This window comes from Podarcis tiliguerta (genome assembly GCF_965153285.1).
Source record: "Podarcis tiliguerta genome assembly, chromosome: 4".
Taxonomy (NCBI): domain Eukaryota; kingdom Metazoa; phylum Chordata; class Lepidosauria; order Squamata; family Lacertidae; genus Podarcis; species Podarcis tiliguerta.
In genome coordinates this window covers 55,211,931-55,235,844 of record NC_139537.1, presented here as the reverse complement: position 1 = coordinate 55,235,844, position 23,914 = coordinate 55,211,931, and the positions used below count along the sequence as shown (strand labels likewise).

The 23,914-nt window shown below is 40.6% G+C and overlaps 1 protein-coding gene across 4 annotated transcripts in view; it reads left to right on the top strand.

Moving 5' to 3' along the window:
- KDM6A (lysine demethylase 6A) overlaps positions 1–23,914 on the top strand; it is a 103,520-nt gene that overhangs the window by 20,278 nt on the left and 59,328 nt on the right. For all 4 annotated transcript variants that reach the window (XM_083437277.1, XM_083437276.1, XM_083437279.1 and 1 more), the window contains exons 3-5: positions 5,189–5,297; positions 15,032–15,081; positions 23,008–23,066. In XM_083437277.1, coding sequence (XP_083293403.1) covers positions 5,189–5,297; positions 15,032–15,081; positions 23,008–23,066 — 218 coding nt within the window. The remainder of the gene's footprint in view (positions 1–5,188; positions 5,298–15,031; positions 15,082–23,007; positions 23,067–23,914) is intronic.

Genomic DNA, 23,914 nt, shown 5'->3' with positions numbered 1-23,914 from the left:
ATAGAAGGAAAGGGAAAATTAGAAAAGAGAGAGAGAAAAGGAAACATTATAGAATGATACAAAAAGAAAACTTCTGATTGTCCATCTGCCAGTTAACATAAAATTTAAAAAAGGATTATTTAAAACATTTGGTCCATGCTAACATCCATCTTCTCCACTTTCTGTTAAACAATATTTATTTTAAGTCAAGTCAAGTCAAGTCAAGGTATCTCAGAATCATTGCTTTTCCCCATGCAAAGTCGGAAATGAGCTCTAATTTTTGTTATTCTTGATAAATGTCAACCATATTTTTATATTGGATTTATCTTCATTATTTCCCACCACCATTAATCCATATTGAGTGAAAGTGAATTCTTCCGTCCATGTCCATTTTAAAATCTCTCCACTGTGATTTCATATTGGGCTAATATTCCCCCCCCCCTTTTTTTTTACTATATATCCTTTAGTTCATGACCCATTATGATCAAATTCCATTTCCTGCTGTGTTTACACTAGTATCCCAATCTCCTCCTTCAGTATCTTCCATTTTTGTTTCTCCAGTCTTTATCCAGAGAGAGTAACATACCAGTAACTTTAATAACATTCTCTGAATTTGCTACAGATGATATGCAGAATAGTTTCTCTCTGCTAGAAGGAAGGCCAGAGCTGCTGTTGTGGTTACTTGTGACTGATAATACCAACTCCCTGTGTATTTAATTTTAAAGGCATTTATTCTAATTGCTATAACAATGCCCTGCATCTTTGACTGGTTGCAATGATACAACAATATACCAGAATGTATCACCTAGAATTGATTTAATTAAATGTTGATTTTAAAGCTTACCCTTAAGTCTAAAGCATATGGATATCGCCAAAGTTTTATAAACTAGACTTGATTTATTTTTTAAAGTTTGTTGTGTCCACCAAACATTACAACCTATATATCAATTAGGAACATAATGTCTTATTCTTATTTCAACTACAGTCTTGGCTGTACTTATGCACACTTAACACCCCATTGATTTCAGAGGAATATAAGCATGTATAATTGTGCAGAACGCACAAATTGTGCAAGATTTACTTTTTGGAACATTGCTCATAGTGTAATCTCAGTTGTTTTAGATGACTGTATTTAATTTTACAGGTTTCGATTCAATGTCTATTGCATGCTGAGTGTTTAAATATGATTCAAATTTGGAGCTAGATTCTTTTTTTATCAGTTGCTCTTAGATGAAGCAGACTGCTTTGATTGCCCTGATGGATGCAGTGTTAGAAACTGAGGTATGAAAGCTAGGAGGTTATGGGCGCAACGACAGAATTTCTAGGCGCACATTTTTGTAATAAGAATACAAAGCTGAAAAGGAATGTACTGCAGCTAAAATATTATGTTCATTTTTCACATGGTCTAGTCCTTCCTCAGCCCACCCCCCTAATATACTTAAGAGTAGCTGGCAGTGGGGAGGCATAAAAAGGTCCTCCTTTCCTTCCACTGTGTAGTTTTACTCTGAAATCTTAGGTGCAGTACTGCACCCAGAGCTCAGAAACTGCTTGCACTAATGAAATTCCCTGTCGCAAAATGTGCCTAGAACAATGGGAGTTTCGAACACTGGATGGATGACCCGTACCTTGAAAAGAACAGGGGCAGTGGACCCCTCAGAAGTTTTCATTATCATGAAGTTCAATTATACATAGGTACTGTGTGTAAATATCTTATACCTGGATTAGAATAACGTGGATACCATGTGAACACAGTTAGGCATCCTTGGTTCTTAGGAAGTTCAGAAACAAGTGAAAAACTAAGAAGATTCAAACTAGTGCCCATATTTAATAAACTTGTTATATAGCCTAATTATTTCATATATTCATATTATGGTGGCTCACAGAATGGAAATCCATTGATATAAGTTGTAAAAAGAATGTGAGAAGATTTGTCTCTTAATTTTGGTGGCTGGGTGTTTGTAGGTCTGAGCTGCTGTGTGTACAGTTCCCCTTCCCAGTTCTTCTTGCAGTTCCACTTTGAAGAGCTCCCACATGCCTGTGGAACTTACTTTAGTAGCAGTCTTAAACTCACAGTCTAAAATGTCATAAAAGGTTAGAGCTTCCAACTATTACTACTTTCCTCTCCATGACTAATTCAAAGCAGTAGAGTGCCAGTCAGAGTCTCCTTCTCTTAAGTATTACTGTTGAGAAATGAGGAAGAAGTACAGCAGACTTGATGCAGTGTGGGCTTGTGGACCAGACACCTGTTGTTGTTCAGAGATTACTGCATCATTTTAAGACTTATTTCTTATTTCTAATGAATAAAAATGAACATTTAATTGGGGTGAGGGGAGGGAATTACTTGAATCTAGCAGGCCTTTCTTATTAAAAAGCTGATGATGAAGGGAAAGAACAGAAATTACATTGATGTTTAAGTCATTTTTGTTCTGAGGCTAGGAAAAGATAAAATCACATTAATTGAGCCAGATATTAATGGATTGAATAGCAGTAGAGAATCCTATAACTGGAATTAATCCGGAGACTGTCTTTTCCATCCCCTCACTAATTTAGAAGCACTCCTGTGCACATAAGGCTAAAGGATATCCTTCACAACAATTTTAATTTGAAAGGTTACACTGGATGTATTTTGCACTTCTCTGTTCCATGATTTTTTGGCAGATTAGGTGAGGTCAGGTCCTGGCAATCAATGACAATATAAGTGTGAGCTTTGGTTGGGGGATTATGTGAGGGGTGCACTTGTTAGGTAACTTTGAATGAAAATAGCAACAGAAACCAACCCCCCGTTTACTGGAAACTTCATTAAAACACCCGTATCTATAACAGGAATGGTTGGCTATTAGGGTTCTCTCTGACCCTGCATTTGCAAATATCAGCAACATCCTTTAATAATAATAAAAAAGTAAATTGAAGTGAATTATACAAGACTAAAAAATGTAACCGTAATTTTTACTCTTTCTGACTCTTATTTTTGTTCTTTTTCTGTGTTCTATGGATGTTACTTTAGACAAGAGAATCAATGAATTAAATATGAACTTTCCCACCATTGTCTCCTGTAGTAGTGGAGATTGAGGATTGTGCAACCCAGTGTTGGGTTTTATTTAGGTACAGTTAAAATGAGCACTGTTAGAATTCTCATCTTTGTTTATTCTGTTAGTGCATTTCCTTATCAAACACATCTTTACATTTACACAAAGTTAGATGTTAAAGCAGCAGAATTATCATAATTCAAGCTCCAGCACAAGTGAACTAGTGTTTAGTTCAGTGCCCATGAAAAGCAAGCAGGTGGCAGAATAACGCAAATGATTTTTTATATTTTAGACTGAATTGCATTCTCTCCAGTCATTTCTTTTGCTTCCTTCCTCTGCACTAGTTATCATACCCACATGCCCACAACAAGGCAGCTGTTGCTGGTCATTTTGCCAACTTAAATTCTTCCAACATTGCTTCCCTCTCTTTAAACAAAGGAAAGGAAGTGAACTGTCTTCTGTAGCACTCTTCCCTTTTATTAACAGATTCTTTTCATTTCATTTGTGAAAGCAACAGGCATAAAGGCTAGTTTTAATAGAACACCCTGTAAAATGTAGACTGCATGCAGGCAACAAGTAACAGAAAACTTTAAATTTTTATTCTTAATCTTCCCAATAAGAAAATGCTAGTGCTTCCTTTTCTGGCATTAATAGCATCACCCTTATGTTACAGTAGCATCCATATTCAGCTCTTAGAATAAACTTGGCTGCCCTTCTCGTGCTTTTTACCACAAAGCCATAAAAGCTGCATTCCATGCTGGACTCCAGTGTGGCTGGAGTGAGAATTTATTCCTCTAAATGAGAATTTGTTCCTTTAAATTACATAAAGACCATCACCAACAAAAATGTATATTTAAATATATCAGTAGCTGGAGGCTGGCTAGAAGGGTGATTGGAAGCTGAGGTGATAAGTTGTGCTAAAGAAGGCTATGATTTGCAGAGAAATTGAATGAATTCTTTGAATCTGTGTTCACTGCAGAAGATACAGGACAGATTTGTGCATGAACTAAGTGTTGCAGGATGGGAATCTCAAAGGAACTGGGGCATATAGTTGAGACAAGAGTCCTATATAAATTGACCCTCAGATTAGCCTCCATACCTGAGGGTTGGAAAGTGAAGTGGTCAATGCAATATCAATTTTTTTTTTAAAAAAATAATGATTCAGGGAGGATCCTGGAAATTACGGATTCAGACAAGCACACAATGAATTGCCTTCCAGATATGGGGGGGGGGGGCAGTTTTTGCAGTGGGAAGAATGGCTATTGCTGGACACAGTGGGAGGCACCAGTGAGAGGTGCTGAACCTAGAGCACACCTTCTTTTTTAAGTTGCTTTGTACTAGTTGCTTGTCCTTATTGTGGCTACAGCCACTTAAGTCAAGACATTATTGGGTCTGGACTTATGCTAACCTCTGGATAATATAAACCAAAATGTGTAAACCAACTAAAAACCTTGGGATTATTGGATGTTATTGTTAGGGGGAGATCATTGGTTTGTTCTTGTTCTTGTTTTTATTTTTCTTATCTATTTTGTGCTTTGTGATTTTATGTTGTGAACTGCCATGAGACCTGTGGGTATATGGCGGTGTACAAATATTAACAACAACAACAATTGGGCACCTGTTAACCATAATTAGTTAAACAGTTAAACAGTTGTGGTCCATCCTCCCCCAAAAAGCTCAATAACTATGGTCAGTGACACTGGGTAGATCACTGCCAGTTTTATTACACTGGGAGTAGATCGCATTCAGTTGGATGTGCCTGCTGTAGACCAAACAAGCCTTTCTGACTGGCTTGTGTCATCTGAAGCAGAGCTCATGGTTCGTTTCTCTTTAACCCTTGGTTGCCTGGGTTCAGATGACACAGGAAGCTAAGTTTCGGTTTGCTTTGCTTATGACACAGGAAAAGCAGCATGGGAACCTTTCAGCAGTGTACACCAGGAGAAAAGCTGCTAACTTTAAAATGTAGATGAAGCACCATTGTATGAACACTGCTGTTATAGAATTGGGACATGTTCATTTCCACAGAAGAAAAATGAAATAGTACACAGTGTTCCAAAATGTTTTTTTTATATATATATGTGCAATGGTAAAGTTATCTTAAAGTGATGACTTATTTTATAAGCACTTTACATATATTGTATTTAGTACATTATATTTATAAAGTTTGTTATCTTCCCCCTCAGGCTGTTGGCTGCTATGAATCGTTAATATTGAAAGCAGAAGGAAAAGTCGAATCCGATTTCTTTTGCCAATTAGGTCACTTCAACCTCTTATTGGAGGATTATCCAAAAGGTAAGTCCATTGCCATTTCTTTTAGCAGTCTTTACTCAGGATCTCATGCGCTTACATATTTATGAAGGAATTATTATTTAACATTTACAAAATGCCTAAAACTTTCTAAATGTGGCCTCTCTCAAAAGGTTGAACAGTCCTTGCCCACAGGCTTACAGTCTAATATACATGCACAAAAGGAATGGGGAGGAAGAGAGAGTGGAAACCAAGCAATGGAACAGCTGTTGCTTCACTGGTTGGTTGATGGGGGCCCATGTTGGTCGCCATCTTGCCATAATGTTCTTCCTGAGGAGCAGCCTCCCAGTGGCCCTAGGCCACCTAGCTCATGTATCTTCTTTTAGTTCTGTGATCCTTTTAGTTCTGCGGTAACTGGCAGTTGGAGCAGAGTCTCATGCAGGGATTGGGGAAGCAAGCTGCCTGTTGTTGCTCCATCTCTGGTTGATGATTAGGGCCATGATGGTCTTCCCCTTGCTATGATGACCCTCCTGAGAGGGATCCTCCCAGCCTCTGTGACCCTTGGTGCCCTGGCAGTGACAGAAGTTGTTTTTCCATTTGCAAATGTTTAATACTTTACTCATTAGATTAGTGCTAGGATGAGTCTGGAGCAGTTCTTGACCCACCCATTAGATTTTGTCCCCCTTTTAGCCTAGGGTCAGTGTTTAAAATACAGCTTTAAAATCCCTAGGCCCCATCATGCTCCCAGCAATGTGATTGAAAGTGTAAAGCAGCCTTGAGGCCTACCTGAATCCAAACCTCGATTAGATATTTCTCAGCTTTGTTTGGATCTTCCCTCTTGTATTCCATGTTTTATTACATATAGTGGGCATCAGAGACAGTTCATCCAGACCAGGAAGAGTGTGGGCTTTAGTGCTACCTCAAAAGCTATTGTGCATGTGTGGTATGAATGAGTCATCCAAGGGATCATGGGTACTTTGCATGATCCTCTAAATGTGCATATGCAACAGTGTCTAAAGTATTACCTAAAGCCTTTGGGTTTAGGTCTTCTTTTGGTATTGTCTTTATGATGTTTTAATTATGTTTTTACATTTATTGTGTTAAAAAGAGAACATAAATAAAAGCATATGTATTGCTGTAAGTATTGTAACTCAGAAAGATAGAGAAATAGCTACACAATAAAATTAAGCAGGGGTCACATCAGGAATGTCCACGCCTAACAGGAGCACAACAAGGCATAGAAATGTTAACAACTAATAACTGATCTGTTTTTTCTTAAAAAAGATTAATTTAGGAAGAGTGGCTTACTGTTAAATTGATTTAAATAATTACATTGCCAAGAAAAAAAGATTAATTTGTACAGTGCCCAGGGCTCTGTATAAAACCATACTGGTATGGAACATGTTTCAGATTGTGCGCTTCTTCTGTTTTGAGGTCTGGACTGACATTTTGTTTTGAATTCAAGGCAGAATCTTGCTAGTAGATTTTCCAAGGCTTTGTTCGAGGTCTCCATTGACTTGAATTGTAAAATCAACAAACACCTATAATGTCTCCATTTTGGGGCAGAATTTGAAGAAACTTTCTGGTTTAGTACTTGTGGGAATGAAACCCAAATTTCAAAAATGGGTGCAGTTTTTTTATTTAAAAAATGTGCTACATGTCTTTAAAGTTTGAGGGATTTAGAAAGAGGAAATGGCCTCCCCTCCCCATGGTTTTGTGGACATTTTGCTGCGATCTTTGTTGCATGTGTTATGTGACTATGTTATGTGACACAGAGGATTATTGCGTGCACCAAGCAGTAATGTAAAAAAGCCTCCCTGCTTTTAAATCTCTCAGTTCTTTGGCTCTCAGTTCTTTCTTGCAAATGGGGTTTGAGTATTTTTTGGTCTTTGTTTTAGAGTAGTCATCTGACAAAGTTGTTCTATGTGATAAAAAAAATGCTGAGATCCACTCAGGTTTTGCAGTTCTTGAGTTTTGGTTTCCCCTTGTGACACGTTTGCAAGGCACTTTGGGGGTAAAGCCATTCAGTTTCATACCAAGTTGATTGTTACCATTGCTTCAGTGTCTGGGGAGCTGTCCTGTGCTCTGGCTGACCAGGTGTTACAGGATCAGTTGTAGATTTTGCAGGTTGGTATGGACAAAACTTGAAGGTGTTTGTCCAACCTCTTATGCTCTCAATCCTTACCCTTCCTAGCTAGTTAGACCTTGATGGAGTGTGTGTGTGTGTGTGTGTGTGTGTGTGTGTAATGCTTCTTTGCATGAGGCAGTGGCCTCCACTTTCTTTAAACAGAAAATGCTCTGTCTGCTCCTAAACGCCCCTCCCAACACCTGCACCTAGAGGTTGTGGACATCTATAGCCAAGTAAGCTAAGTAGTCCATTTTTGGGAAAGGTATTAAAAAGATGGTGTACACCCAACTTCAGGCACTCTGGATGAAACTGATTTATTTATTCAATAAGGTATCTGGGCCAGGTTTTGAACCAAAACTGCCTCAGTCGCCTTGATGGATAACCTCTATTTGAAGACAGACAGGTTGAGTGCTATTCTGTTGTTCCTTCTGGATTTCTCAGTGGCTTTTGATACCACAGACCATGGTATCTTGCTGGGCTGTCTCTGTTGGGTTGGGAGATGGAGGCACAGTGACACAGTTGTTCCACTCCTACCAGCTTTTGGTTTCAGATAATAGCACTGAGGAACAACTACTTGATCCCATGGCAGTTGTGGTCTGGGGTCAGTCCAGGTTCCATTTTGCTCCCCTCCTTGCTATTTAACATCTATAAAAAGCTGCTAGGTGAGATCATCAGCAGATTAGTGTAGGGTGCCATCAACATGCTCATGACACCCAGTGTTACTTGCCCCTTGACTTCTGAATCAGATGTCATGTGAGTCCTGGACAGGCCATGTGAGTCCTGGACAGGTCACCAGATGTAGGGGTGGGATGAATTTAAGGCCCGTACTTAAGGCTAAATCCTGACAAAACTGAGACTCTAGTTGGTGGCTCCAGGATCTGGAAATTAGGCAGCCCCATTTTGAACAGGGTTGTACTTCCCTTAAAGAGCAGGTATGTAGCTTGAATATGCTCCTTGATCCATCACTGGAGGCATAGATGACCTTGTTCTGCAAGCTCTGACTGGTTTAAGTACGGTTGTTGCAACATTCTGGATGTGGAGCTATACTTGAAGACTGTCCAGAAACTGCTATTTGTGCAGAATGCAGCCATTCAATTATTGAGTGAATTGACTTATTGGGACCAGCAGGAGGCCCTGAAGCACCGACTGTTAAATTGTACTGTGGCTTTGTTTTTGTGGTACTCCACCCTGGGATCAATATGAGGAAGGACAGGTGGCTTAGAAATACTTTAGAAAATAAATTAATAATGCTTTTAATAATTGGTTATGTTTGAATATAGTTTGGCCAGTTTCAGCACAATAGTTGAAGATTGCATTGACCTAGGACTCACAATCAGTTGCTTAACTGACGATTTAATTTCTCAGAAATTGGAAGAAGCAACAAAGGGATCATGGACCTGGTCCTCACCAACAGGGAAGAACTGATTGATGAAGTGGAAGAACTAGGAACCTTGGGAGGAAGTGATTATGTCTTCTTGGGCTTTATTATATAGAGGCAAGGGAAAGCTGTGTGTAGTTGGACATGCACTCTGGACTTTAAGAAGGCCAATTTCAAAAAACTTAGGGAGCTACTGGGTGAGATCCCATTGTCAGAAATGCTCAAAAAGAAGGGAATCCAAGATGGATGAGGGGTTGTTTTAAAGGTGAAATATTCAAGGCACAAAAGCAGACAGTTCCAACAAGAAAGAAGAGTGGGGGTCATCTAAAGAAACCACTGTGGTTGCATAAGGAGCTTACAGATGAACTGAGATTGAAGTCAGGCATATATAAGAAATGGAAGAAAGGGAAAATCATGAAGGAACAGTATACATGAGTAGCCAACAGTTGCAGGTAGGTCAGACTGGCCAAAGCTCAAAATGAGCTTAGGCCTGCAAGAGAGGTTAAAAATAATTTTCAAAAGTTTTTTTCAGCTGTGTTCAGAGTAAGAGGAAGAACAAGCAAGTAGTAGGTCCTCTGCATGGAGAAGACGGAGAAATGCTATTGGGTAGCAGAGAGGTGGAACTGTTCAACACCTATTTTGCCTCTGTCTTCACTAAAAGGAAATCAGTGCCCAAAAATAACAGAATAAACAATGCAAGGAGGAACCTGAAGTGCAAGATAGGAAACGAGATGGTAAGGGAATTCCTAGCTACCGTATTTTTCGCCCCATAGGACGCACTTTTTCCCCTCCAAAAATGAAGGGGAAATGTGCGTGCGTCCTATGGGGCGAATGCAGGCTTTCGCTGAAGCCGGGAGAGCGAGAGGCATTGGTGCGCACCGACCCCTCTCGCTCTCCAGGCTTCAGGAAGCTATACGCCAGCCTTGCAAGCCCTGTGGGAGTTCCCATGGGCTCACAAGGCTTGCGGGCAGCAGCCTCCCGCCCGAAGCACGGGGAGCCCTCCGGAGGACTCCCCGTGCTTCGGGCGCGTGTCCGCAAGCCTTGCGCGCCCGACGGGAGGTCCCGCCGAGCGCGCGAGGCTTGGGGCGGCAGCCTCCCGCCCGAAGCACGGGGAGCCCTCCAAAGGACTCCCCGTGCTTCGGGCGCGTGTCTGCAAGCCTTGCGCGCCCGACGGGAGGTCCCGCCGAGCGCGCGAGGCTTGGGGCGGCAGCCTCCCGCCCGAAGCACGGGGAGACCTCCGGAGGACTCCCCGTGCTTCGGGCGCGTGTCCGCAAGCCTTGCGCGCCCGACGGGAGGTCCCGCCGAGCGCGCGAGGCTTGGGGCGGCAGCCTCCCGCCCGAAGCACGGGGAGCCCTCCGGAGGACTCCCCGTGCTTCGGGGGCGTGTCCGCAAGCCTTGCGCGCCCGACGGGAGGTCCCGCCGAGCGCGCGAGGCTTGGGGCGGCAGCCTCCCGCCCGAAGCACGGGGAGCCCTCCAGAGGGCTCCCCTTGCTTCTGGCGGGTGTCTGCAAGGCTTGGGGCGGCAGCCGCAGCTGAAGGGGGGAAATAAATTTTTTTTATTCATTTCCCCCCCAAAAAAACGAGGTGCGTCCTATGGGCCGGTGCGCCCTATAGGACGAAAAATACGGTACTTTTAATGAATTCAGATCTCCAGGGACTGATGAGCTGCACCCAAGAGTACTAAGGGAGCTTGAGGATGAAATCTCAGATGCTCTGTCTATAATCTTTGAGTGTTCTTTGAGAATAGGTGAGATCCTTGCAGATCGGAGGTGGACAAATGTCTCAATCTTCAAAAGGGGGGAGGGGGAGTACCAGGTAACTACTGACTGATCAACTTGACGTCAATATCGGGAAAGGTCCTAGAACAGATAATTAAACGGTCAGTCTATGTGCGCTTAGAAAAGGACGCTGTGATTACTAAGACCCAGCATGAGCTTCTCAAAAGCAAGTCATGCCAGATGACTCATTTCTTTTGCTTGATAGAGTTACAAGCTTGGGGGATCAGGGGAATGCTGTGAACATAGAGTATCTTGATTTCACTAAGGCTTTTGACAAAGTCTCCTGTGATATTCTTGTGGAGAAGCTGGTAAAATGTGGGCTGGATGAAGTAACTGTTAGGTGGATTTGTAAACCCAAAGAGTGTTCCCTAATGGTTCCTCATTATCCTGAAAAAAGTGACAAGTGGGGTGTCACAGGGTTCTGTCCTGGGCTCGTTGTTGTTCAACATCTTTATAAATGACTTGGATGAAGGGTTTGAGGCTATGCTCATTAAATTTGAAGATGATACCAATTTGGGAGGCGTGGCTAATACTGTAGAAGACAGAATTTGGATTCAACCTTAATATATTGGAGAACTGGGCCAAAACTAGCAAAATGAATTTCAATAGGGACAAATGTAAGGTTCTACACTAATCTAGGAAGAACTAGCTGCACAAATATAAGCTGAAGGACAGTCGTACATGTGAAAAGGCTTGCTAGTAATACATGTGAGAAAGAGCTAGACGTCTTTGTAGACCTCGTGTTAAGCAAAATGATTCAACAGTGTGTTGCAGCAGCCAAAAAAGCTCATGATATTTTAGGCTGCATCAACAGATGTGACCAGATCAAGGGAAATCATAGTACTGTTCTATTTTGCCATGGTCAGACTTCACCTGTAGTACTGTGTCCAGTTCCGAGCATCACAATTTAATAAGGATATTTGCAAACTGGAATGTTTGCAGAGGATGACCAAGATGATCAAGGGTCTAGAAACCAAGCCTTATGGGGAATTGTTGAGGGCGTTTGGTATGTTTAGCCTGGAGAAGAGGGAATATGATAGCCGCCTTCAAATATCTAAAAGGATATCACATGGAAGATTGAGCAAGCTTGATTTCTCCTGCTCCAGAGGGTAGGACCCAAACTATTGGATTCAATTTACAGGAAAGGAGATTCGAACTCAACAACTGGACGAACTTTCTAATGATTAGAACTGTCAGACAGTGAAATGAACTCCTTCGGAAGATGTTGGTCTTAAAGCAGAAGTTGAATAGCCAACTGTCACAGATGTTTTAGTTGAGATTCCTGCATTGCAGGAGGTTGGACTAGATGACCCTTGGGATTCCTTCCAACTCTACAGTCTATGATTCTGTGATTTTATGCTTGTCAAATCAATTATTACTTGCCCCTGTTTCTCTGCTGTCTTTCTGATTGTTTGTCCTCATATTTTCCAGTTCCCAACACTGTCAGAACTGCATTTAACACTGTACATGTTCAGAAATGGAGACTTACATTATTACACATAATGTACTTTTTATTCTTAAAGCACACAAAAAGTCTTCAGGTTATGTTATCAAATAAAACTCTGACACAGACTATAATTATAAGGTCTGGAGAAATGGAATGCTCACTTAACACAAATTTCATGCCTCTTTCTCTCTCTTCCCCCAGTGTGTATTCAGGCTGAACAGAAGGCTTTCCTCCCCCATCAGCCCTGCTCTCTTTTCTTGTACATCCTTGAAGCTTTAATCTGCCACTGTTCATCCTGAGAAACATCCAATTGTGCATGTGGAACCCAACTCCTTTTCCCAGTTTCCCTATATGAAAGACTCGAGATTGCTAACTTGTAGGTTCTCTTGCCCTAGGACAACAGGGAGTCATTTCTGACTTTTCTTAAGTCCGTTTAGCATTGAAAATGCTCATATGTGGTAGCACTTCGCTGATTAGGGGAATGATACTAGCCAATCCACAGGCATAATGCTTCCTTTAGAGATTCCTGTCAGTAAGCAATGATCAACCAGTGTTGAGCAAAGATTGTTTTTCTCACCACCAGAAAAATGTCCACAAGTGCAATATTGGGCAGTCTTCTATATAGAAGTGAATGGCTTCCATTCTATGGAGATTGCTAAGGGGAACGTCAAAGAAACTATTTGAATGAGGACTTTACCTGCCTATGTACCAATGCTTATATATATATCTGAACCTTGGGTTTTGTTTCTTGGACATGCTAGAATACAATGAGAACTTGAGAACTGCCTTTCCTTTATATATGAATTATTGCAACATGAGTTTGCCAAGAATAATCCACATAATTTTGGTAATTTTGGATTTCATGCATATAATTTCCTTTTGATATTTCCTGAAATTCTGTTAGGTTCCCCACAGAAGATTATGAAATACATGATTCTGTGACCTCTCATGAGTTATCTACATGAAAAGAATTGCATTATCAACTGTCAGGCATCCCCCAAAGAATTCTGGAAGATGTAGAAAAGTAATGATTCTTAGTCTTATTACATTTCCAAGGATTTCCTTGGTGTAGTGAATTACTATTCAGTTAGTTTGTCTGTGGTATAGATACACCATTAATATCTTGAATAGTGTAAATTGTGTATGAGAAGCAGTGTGAGGTACTTGCATAAACTCTAGCTACGGTTTCAGGTTGGTCTTTTGTATTCTTGCTGTTTCATAATAATAGACAAATCCCTTAATCCAGCAGTAGAGAACTTGTTTGGTCCAGTGAGCCAGATCTTTTATCTCTCCCCACCTTGTGAACCAACTTTGACAGGCGGCAGGACTACCCACTTTTCAACTTTCTGATGTCATAATGATGTCAGGTGGTTATCACCCACCTGTCAGAGTTGCCCAGCAAGGTTAGAATTGATAGTGACAACAGGGTTGAGACCCCACCCATCAGCTAATGGGTGCTGGGGTTAAATTTTGTTTTCTGCAAGGTTTAAGTGTGTGAGAGAGTTCACCACTTGGGCACCTGAACCAAGGAAGAGTTAATTTCCCATGCATCAGCTGATGCATAGGGAATCCAGTCCTGCTTTCTGACACCTGATGTCACATATGATCTCAGAAGTGGTACAGATGGTCTTGCTTTGTGGGAAATGACCAAATGCAGGTCAAATGGGAAGACCTTTCAGCCCAAATTCATTGCATAAGCCAGAGGTTCCCCCACACCTAGACAGATTCTAATTATTCGTTAACATTTTGTGTTCATTTTCTTCTTAAGATGTATTATTTTAGTCATATAGGATGATGCCTAACATTCATTATAGTAACTTAAGTTTATCATCTTAAATGTGTCTACTCTGAATATTTGGTTGGATATTACCTGTAAGAATTTGTTCTATTTTTGCTTTATTATTCCCCAAAACAATAACTGTAAGTCTAAAAAACAATTATTTTAAAGCAACCAATTTAGGCCTAATTTCATTTTAAAAAATCCATTTCATATAGATTGTATTCTATTCAGATGTAAATTCTTGGCTTTTGAAAAGTACTTCAACTATGCTTTTTAAAAGATAAAGGAAAGGAAAGCATTTGGGTTTCCCATAACATTATGAGTATGGATGGAGGGATTTAGATATCCTAGATGCCTGTGTCATGATGAACAGATTTTGATTGAAAACTATCCTCACCAAATAGTTCGAGCAAATGCAATTTAATGTTATGCCTTTCAACTAGCAAGAGTTAATTTCATCATATGACTTGAGCTAGGAGACATAATGTGCTTCATAATGACTGTGTAGAAATGATGAGCAATAAAAAAATACTGGAAGGAAAGTAAAAGAACTATCAACACTGTTTATATTGTGTGGTTATTTTGCTCAAAGTATGCAACCAGTTTTGAAAATGTGTGTGTGCGCGTGTTGAATCAAACTCCTAAATTATGGCAGTACATAAAAACAGCTACTCTTCATTTTTCCTTCTATTATTCCTAGTAATTCAGTTTTTATTTAAGATTTTAGGCTTGTGGGTTTATCACTGTAAATATCTGTTAAATATCATGTTTGGGTGAGGTTGTGATCTACATTGGACTGCTGCAGACATAATATTTTCTTTCATTCAAGATTCCATTGAACACAATGGAACTTACTTCTGAGTAAACCTGCATAGGATTGTCTATTGAAACCCATTGTATAAATAAGCACTCCCCTTTCCTTTTTTGGGAATGAATACCCCCTTAAAGTATAGTAAAGCATTTAACTGGCACTGATAATCAGAGTCTCTGTTTAACCAAAGATGGAACTTAGCGTTAACCCATGGTTTCTGGACCTTGATTAAATAGAAAACCTAGTGAACATTTTTTCCTAAAACAGATAACCAGGAAAGAGGACTTTGTGTTCCAGAGAAGAGGGGTGGGAGGAGGAAGAGCACTTCTCATGGTTAGATCTTGTCCTGTTAACTAAGTTGATCAAGGTTTATCATTATATCTGGAGTCAGCAAATAACCTTGTTATAACTACTAAAATTTTGAGTTTGTTTTCTAAAAAATATTCTTTCTTTTGCAGCATTATCTGCATACCAGAGGTACTACAGTTTACAATCTGACTACTGGAAGGTATGTATAAGTTATACTTCTAAAAAGTAATCTTGTTTCAAACAGTACTCCAGTTTTTATACATAGTAGATTATATGTATCAGTGCCACAATATTTTGCTATATTGTTTGTCTACACTGTTGTTTACCATAGCTCAAACTTCAGAGATGGTATTATGTAGCTGGCTGTGCCTGCTTTTTGTTTTTGCTAGTTTCAGGTCTGAAGTGTTCAGCAGTAGATGACCTAAGACTGCTGCTAAAATTTACTGGGCAATATTTTCTTACACCATCTTCTTTTCTGCGTTCATTGTTGTTGTACAATGTATTATTCTTTACCAAGTTAACTTGCAGTTATTTTCCTTCATAGAGGGTCAATCAATTTTGGATGGCCTTGGTGGTATGGTCCCTGATTTTAGACAGCATCTTCGGAACACAGGATAGGGTCAATGATAAATTGAAGTACTCATGCTGTCCTCCTCCACCTTAGAACTGGCAAGGGGCAGCAGATGGGTGTTGGGATTTTCTGATTGTCTGGTGATTGACACTTCGGCTACCCAGTGTGGACACAGGTTTCTGCCTGTGTCATAGAAGTCAGCTCCTAGGGATTGCGGGAGCTTTGACCCCCACAATAAAATATATATTTATTAAAGCATTTCTATTTTTTGCCTCAATATTAGGCATTCAGGGTGTCTCAAGACACAATTAAAATGTGTTTGATCATATATACAATCATATATATTCAGAATCATTCAGTTATGTTGGAGCTTTAAATTACTGGATTGTGTGTGATGGAATTTTAAGATACCAGCTCAACTTAAGTCAGTCACAATGGTGATGAATATACCTATCTTTTGCAGTGGTTCTGGTTTTGAGGTGATTTAAAAAATAAATAAATGGGTTTATATGATCTGCCACTCTGAATAAAGAAAAAAGTAACCACTGTGGCGTATGGTGCATAAAATATTAATGCTAGATTTGGCTTAACAGGTTAAGATTTTTTGCATTCTTATTGAATAGAGCTTATAAATTGATTTATTTTAATTTTTCCTGCACATTTGTGATTTTGGAAATAGTTACATTTTTAAAAGCTGTATTTGTAAGAAAGGGAAAGAACATGAAAAGAGGGGTGTCATTAGGTGTTGATGCCAATAAAGTATGTACTTCGTTTTGGTTCTTCATTAATCTCGTCCCTCCCTCCATAGTTTCTTCTGAAAAATGGAATTTGAGAAGTATCCTTCTCAAATTCAAAGTTTGCTCTACAGGGTGATATCTGCCGTTAGTCATATTTGGAGTAGACCCATAGGAATTTGTAGACTTAAGTAACTTGTCCGTTGATTTTAGTTGGTGTCCTCACAGTATGACTTAGTTGGATATTGCCTGTAATATTTCTTACCTTGAAGTACTTGGTTTGGAGGACTTTGAAAGGTTGCAGGAATTATCTTAGGCCAGGTGTGGGGAATCGTTGGCCCTCCAAATGTTGCAGAACTACAAGTCCCATCATCAGTAGCCACTGACCATGCTTGCTAGGGCTGATGAGAGTTGTAGTTCAGCAAAATCTAGAGGGTCAGTGGTTCCCCAACTTTGCCTTATGCAGCCATGTTGTACAACTAAATTGAAATTGCAAGGTGAAGTCTGGCATTAAAAATAATGGAATAACTGTGAATTTTCAGTTCATTCCACTTATATGTATTACTTCAGAATATACCAATTAGAAATGCCAAAGATAGGTAGTGGGATCTCATCGAAGTTTGTAAAATTAACTGTTCATGCAGAGCTTGTAGAAATAGTGTATGCTGCCCATAAATCTGTCTAAGCCTGTAAATTGTGAATGTAACTCTGATTTAAACACTCCTTTTAGAATACACATCTTTACAGCTCCGTAAAACTGAGCAGGTGTTTTCTAGGTGTTTTGTACTTAACTAGGATTTCCAGAGACACACTGTACTTGAAAACATATTTTTCCACACATTTAAGAGCTTTATTAAAATATACTGATGATACTGAAAACTAGGTGGGCTACGTACAGTATTCCATAAGCCATTTCTTTTTAGCATTATTTTCCATTCAGGATGATGATCAGTATGACTTGTACTTTGGCCTGATCTATCAGTGGCACCACACTTCCTACATCTCTTGCAAACTGGGTGAAGATAATGGGAAAGCATTTCTCTTCTCATGGATATCCCCTCAGGCAACAGATGTTGAAATGCAGTCACATTATTATGTTGCTTTCAGTGCCTTCATTTTCAGAAGGAGATTCTGTTCTAATTTATAGTATTTACATGTGGGGTATGCATCTGATATATTTTGTAACAATAGAGCAATAATTGAGGCTCTTTCTGGGCTTCTCTCCCTTCTCATATTCAAAATGCACAATATATAATTAGTTAAACATATTGGTTGCTTTTCTTACAAAAGTAGCTCAGAGACTCACATCACATACTGGGTGGTCTTAGGAAAGTGCCCATTCCGACCTGTGAAAAGGTTTCAGTATCTGATAATGATACAATCAAGTTTGCACAGTGTAAGGGAGAGCTGTACTGTTTATCATCGTGCTTCTTACACATTCCCTTAGAGTAAAACTGTTTATATATGAATCTGGATGGAACATCTTATGCAATAAAAATCTTCCAGGTAGTAGTCTCACTGGAGTGCCTAGAGAAATAATTAAGAATCCATTCTCCAGAGATAGTTGAGAATTCAGTGCTGTATTATTCTGCCGCTAATTATGTCATTCTATAAACACACAAAAGTGACTGTAGCAGTTGATCAAAATTGATTTGGTTCAAAAATAGTTGAAGGGTAAAAGAGAAATACAGGAAAGAGACTTAGGAACTTCAAAATCCTTTCATAATGTATATTGCTGCAACTCATGTGTCTCTTGTACGGCCATCCCCCCACCTACATGTTCTACTCAACCATGTATATGCACGGCACCAGGAAATAAAGAGAATCATATTAGGAAATTGCAGGGAAAGATTGGGAGAGTCCTTGTGGCTCACGACGAGACCCTTCCTGGAGCCCAAAGACGATGTCAGTGAAGGTGGAGGGGCCACTAGGGGCGCATCGGAAGATGGCTGACAATAACATCTCTCCGACCCACAGGGGGTAATTAGGAGGCTGTGATGGGAGTAAATAGCCTCCCTACCCCCCCAGGATTGGGGGGGGGGCTGGCCATGCCTGCTGTGCCCTATACCACCCCCGAATTTGAGGGGATGGGGGCACTAGGCAGAATGCCCCCCTGTGGATCTCGGCGCTCCTGGACGCCGTCTCTGATCCGCGCCGCTAGCTGCAAGAACTTCAAAAGGAACAATTAGGAAGAAGTGAACGCACATATTTCAAGGAAGGAGGGGGAGTAAAGACTGCTAACTGAAGAGTTCTCTGATAAACAAGAAGAGTCGGAGGAACAAGAATCAATCATGAGAAGACAGCTAAGACTCGGTATGGCAAAGGGACTGATGGGGGAGGGGAAAAAAAACCTTTCTTTCTTCCCTCTAGGTGATAAAACAAGAACCCCCCCCCTCACAAGTCAGAAATGCCGCTTTAATGACTTAAGCTGTGGATTTACGTCTGTGTGGAGATAATTTTTCTAACCAAAGCATGTTTTAAGAAGAGCGTGGAAAGTTTAAGAGCTCTGGAATGACGCAGTTAAAAATACCGTCGCCATATTGGTGAGCTCTGTCGGAGGACTTGAGTCTGGGAGGAGGAAAAGAGCTGTTTTTATACTGTGGGTGAGACTCCTCAGTGGGACTCAAAAACGATAGATCCTGAGATTAATGATGGAAAGAGCGATGTTATTTATTAAAGTGATGATATATGGAAACCATCACGATATGAGGATTGGTCGAACAGAAAAATCCACACAGGATATAATTGGTGTTTATCTGCTTAAGGAGATTATCAGAAGAGATCATAAAGAAAAAGAAAAAATGTATGAATAAGATGAGATGTGGAAACAGCAAGATAAGACTGGATAGAATTATGAACTTTATTTGGACTGATTTGAATATGAACACAGTAACAAGAAGATGATCGGAATCCCCCTTCGAAACTTGAAATATGGGTCCCCTCAACAAAAATTTAAAATTCGGCTTTGTAATTCGGAATTTATGTGATGTGATGTGATTTGATTAGATTGGTTGGTTAATAAAAATTATTTTTTTTAAAAAAAAAGAGGATGTCAGTGAAGGTGGAGGAAGTCCCAAAGAGATCTGACATGTTGCAGGGCTTTGTTTAGGCTGCTCAGCATCCCTGTGTAACAGCTGATGCGTGGGGTAGAGGGGCAGCGTAGCCGCCTTCCAGTACATCCTCCAGCCAGCCCCAGAGCTTCAACTTTAGATATTTTGAATTGGGTATTTAGAGGCTTTTTAGAGGGTGCTCCCCATTTTACACAATTTTACCGGGGGGAGGGGGGGCGGAACCAGATAAGTGGTAAACTTCAAGATTGATTAAGATTTCAAGAATGTTTATCTGTGCAACCTGAAAATACATTTACGTAGTCAGTTTGAAAGCAATTGTAGTAATTTATTATTACAGCACTTATCTACTGGATGCTTCCCGATTTCTTTCTCCCTCAATACTTTATTCTGTCTTGATGACCTAGCTTTGGGGGATTCCTTACACAATTAGTAGGAACCCGCCCCCGCCCCGCCCCGCCCCCGGTCTTCATATTGGCAGAAGATATGGAGCATTCATTGCTTCTATAAATCCTTGCATGGACTCTTTAAGTTTTATATCAGAGGAAATAGTCTTGCTTATTGTATGCCCACATTTATTCATGACCTCTTTTGCTGAAATGTTGTTATGGAGAAACATACATAAGCTAGTAATTCAAACCATGTATGTGTGGAAGTGGTAATAAAGTGTCCTGAATTGCAGTTGGAACTTGTTGAAATAGGGCTTAACCTCTTTTGGGCTTTATAGATGCTGTAAAACTGATTTTAATAGGATGTCTTCTTATTGTTACAAATCTCCAGGATTTAGAATGAGAAGAGTTGAAAATTTGTATAGCACACTTTTCTTGAATAATACCTACCCTGGTTTAAATTTCATGACCATGATTCTGAACTAAATAACACTTTACCATGGTAACGCTTTCAGAATTTTGTTGAATATGTAATGAATATTGCACATATTCATTACATATTGGCAGAGGCTCTCAATTGTACCTCTTTATAATGCCCAGGATATTTTTATGCTATAGAGAAATACAGACTGATAGATTTGAAACACCGCTCATCTTCGGCAGCCAAAGAGTGCAAAGAGGTAGAGCATGAGACTCTTCATTTGAGGGTCGTGGGTTGGAGACCCAAATTAGGCAAAAGATTCCTGTATTGCAGGGGGTTGGACTAGATCACCCCCGGTCCCTTCCAACTCTACAATCCTATGAATCTTTGAATCTATTTTGTTCTATAAAGAAGTACGATAATACAAAGCTAGTTCAACAACCATTGTAATCTTATCTTTATCTCTGTTGTTGTTAGTTGAATGATGTATGGAAAGGCAGAGTATAACATCTTTATAATAAATAACAAAAGCATTATGAGGTACTGTAGTGCATTCAATATAACCTACAACTACTGAATTTTTAACTGGGACTGGCTATATGGAATACATCTCACAAGTGGTATTTTTTGCCAGTTTGTTTCAGAACACAGTTCAAAGTGCTCTGCCCATATGCTTCATTCATCTGAGAACCTCTTTCACCAGTAGCACCTGTCATCTGAAGATAGATGGCTGCTGACCAGTGAAGGCCACCTTGGTCATGCTGTAGCTACTGTGATTTTCTTCTTGATTTTATTGTTTTGAAATTGTATGCAACCTTTACAGTCCTGTTATTGAAGTGTAGCTCATGAATTCATGTAAATAAAATTTGTTTCTTGAATAGAACTGATATCAATTATATGAAAAACCATCCCATTATTTAATTATACTGATTTATATCAGAAACTGTTGAGTCAAGTAGAGCGTTGTTTGGCTGAATTTTTGTTGGAGTTGCTAAATTGGGGGATGTTTCCTGGTCTTCTCTGTACCCCTCCTCAGGTCTGACTTACACTTATATGCTCTTTACATGTTTCATTCTATCCTGGTCTCAGTGTCAGGAGAGCGAGAATGAAAGTGGATAGAGCAGTAGCTGGTTAAGGAAGTGGAGATTAAGTATAAATGGATGGTTCTCCCAATGGAGTGATGTAGGAAGTGGAGTTCATTGATGATGCAGAATTATTCAAGCTGATTAAAACAAAAAGAGATATGTGAGGCGCTCTGAAAGCATATTTCCAAAGTAGGTAAAGTGGAATTAAAATGGTAAATGTGATTCAGTGTAAGCAAGTGTCAAGTGATGTGCATTATGCCTTTCAATACCAGTTATTGGGAATCATATGTTGGGAGAGCGTTGTTGCACTTATTCCTGCTTCCTGGCTTCCCATAGGCATCTGCTTGGCCACCATTTAGACTGCTCCAGCAGGCTGCTCTTATGTTCTTATGACAGCTGCTGTTAGTGCTGAGCTGTAGATACAGAGTTCTGTAAATGACAGGTTGTCATGCTTGACCCTCTGTATCTTCTGGTTTTAGGTGAGGTGTTAGGAGCCTGGAAAGATGAGCTGTTGCTTTTAAACGTAAATTGTGCTGTTCTCTTGACCTTCTTCTTTTGTCTCACAACTTCTTTGTCTTACATCTGTCTATGGATATATGTCTCTTCTCTTTAGTGTTCTCTGTTGTTTGTTTCCTGCATCCACATCAACCCTGGTGTTTGTTTTAGCTCATCCACCCATTGCATAAATGGGTCTTCATACTACCACTGCTTTATATCTTTGGCCTGACTCATTAAAAAGGAAGTGTGCACTATTCAATACAGTACAGTTGTGTTAACTCCTAATCTTCAGCTTATGTTGGAGGGTCGGAGAACAGTGGTTGTCGAACTATGTGCAGCACTTTCTTGGGTGGTTGAGAGTACGTGTTACTTTGAGATGCATAAACTTGTAGGGAGGGCAATGCTGTTTCTGGAGTCAGAGCTAAAGACATTTTCTTCTAGTTGCAATTGCCAAAACAACTCTGCTTTCCATAGAAGCTGCAATGGCTGAGTAAATACAGAGGGTGGAATTCAACTTGTGAGATGGAATGATCCCACCCTCTCCTACTGACCCTGTTCTGGGAGATCTCCGGCCCTCCTCCCTAGCCAAATATGCAAGGGCAGTAGGGGAATCCCCATTTTGCAAGCAGAAGTCCTTCCACAGGAAGGTCAATATGGTACTTAGTTTCCTCCTTAGAGCAGTTTGAGCACTTGGAGAAGGGCATTCATTGATGATCTTAGGTTTTGTGTGAGAGCCAGTGAAGGTGATAAAGTACTGGCAATATGTCTGTAGTATGTGGTTCCAGTTGGCACACAATATAGCTGCAAGAGTGCTAACTGGCTTCCAGGCAGTTTTCAATGGAGACACTAGAACAATAATTAAATAATGGTGCCACAAGGAAGGTCCATGAAAGGTGTATAAGCAAAGTATGGCTATTCCAGAGTACACACCTAGTCAACAGAGAGAATACTTAAGATAATAAAACAGTGTGTCGTTTAACCTTGAGCCTCTTCCATTTGACTGCAATTCTGTCCTGTATCTTGCGGGTGTCTCTTGTCACCCCACAGTTTTAAAACATATGCTCTGTCTAAGGAAAGCACTAGATTGCAAGTTGGATTATGACAGCAGTTTTTCATTGTTTCAATTTAAATGAATGAGAAATGCTATTGATCTATCAATTCACATGCCCCATTATTTCAGTAATGTAGCAATACTGTAAAATTTGCTAATATGAGTAACATTTTATTCTGATCACCATTCATTCTGCCAAGCAGTGCCTAAAATATCGTTTTGTACTACAATACAGTTTTTGATACTTTCTTAGAAAAATGCAGGCATTTATTTATGTGTGTCAGTTAAAAATGTGTTTTCTTTTACAGAACGCTGCCTTTTTGTATGGCCTTGGCTTGGTCTACTTCCATTATAATGCATTTCAGTGGTAGGTGGATGAACGTACTTTCTACTTCTAACATCTTGTTGCATCATGTGTTGTAGTTTCAAACGTTCTGGGTATTAAATCTTCAAGTGAGTGACTTGGTTTACTGACCTTACATGTTACAGAGGGAGACAAACAAAATCCATTCACTTCCCAATTGTCTTCATTCCCTAAGAAGATGTATTATAGTGGGAAAAGCATATGAGCAATTTGACCAAAATGGTAGAATTACCGTATGTTCTGGTGTATAAGACGACTTTTTCACCCAGGAAAATCTTTTCAAAAGTTGGGGGTCGTCTTATACGCCGGGTATGAGTGTGGCGATGCGGAGTCACCTGTTGGTATGGATGAGAGGGAGCTGGTGAGCGCAGTCTGCCGCTTTGCTGGACAGCCGATCGGGGCTCGCTCGCCTTGCCTCGGGCTGCTGCCGCTGCGACGGCAGAGCCAGCGGAGGGGTGCGTACTCTGCCCCGGCGCTTGGCGGGCGTTAGGTTGGGGGGCTCTGGCCTGTGCCTGCTCCTCGCCTCGCCTCAGGTCCGGCAGCTCTGGGCCCATCTCCCTTGCTCCAAGGAGCGGCGAGCAAAGAGGCGTTGGGAGCCGGGGCCCGTGCTGTCTGCGGCAGGGCTTGAGGGCGCGTGGCTTTTCTTGGTGCATGGACTTGCCGCCTTGTCCCAAACCACAAACATGACAAGAGGGGCACAGAGTGCACGGGGAGCCCACTGGGGTCACCGCCAGCCCTGGCACTGCATGGGGCGGTGGCAGCAGTCAGCCAGTCCCTGCCCCTCCTCTCCGCCCCCACCCCACGAAGAGGACCAGAAACAGGAGGCCTGGGGTGGTGGTGGTTCGAGGCTT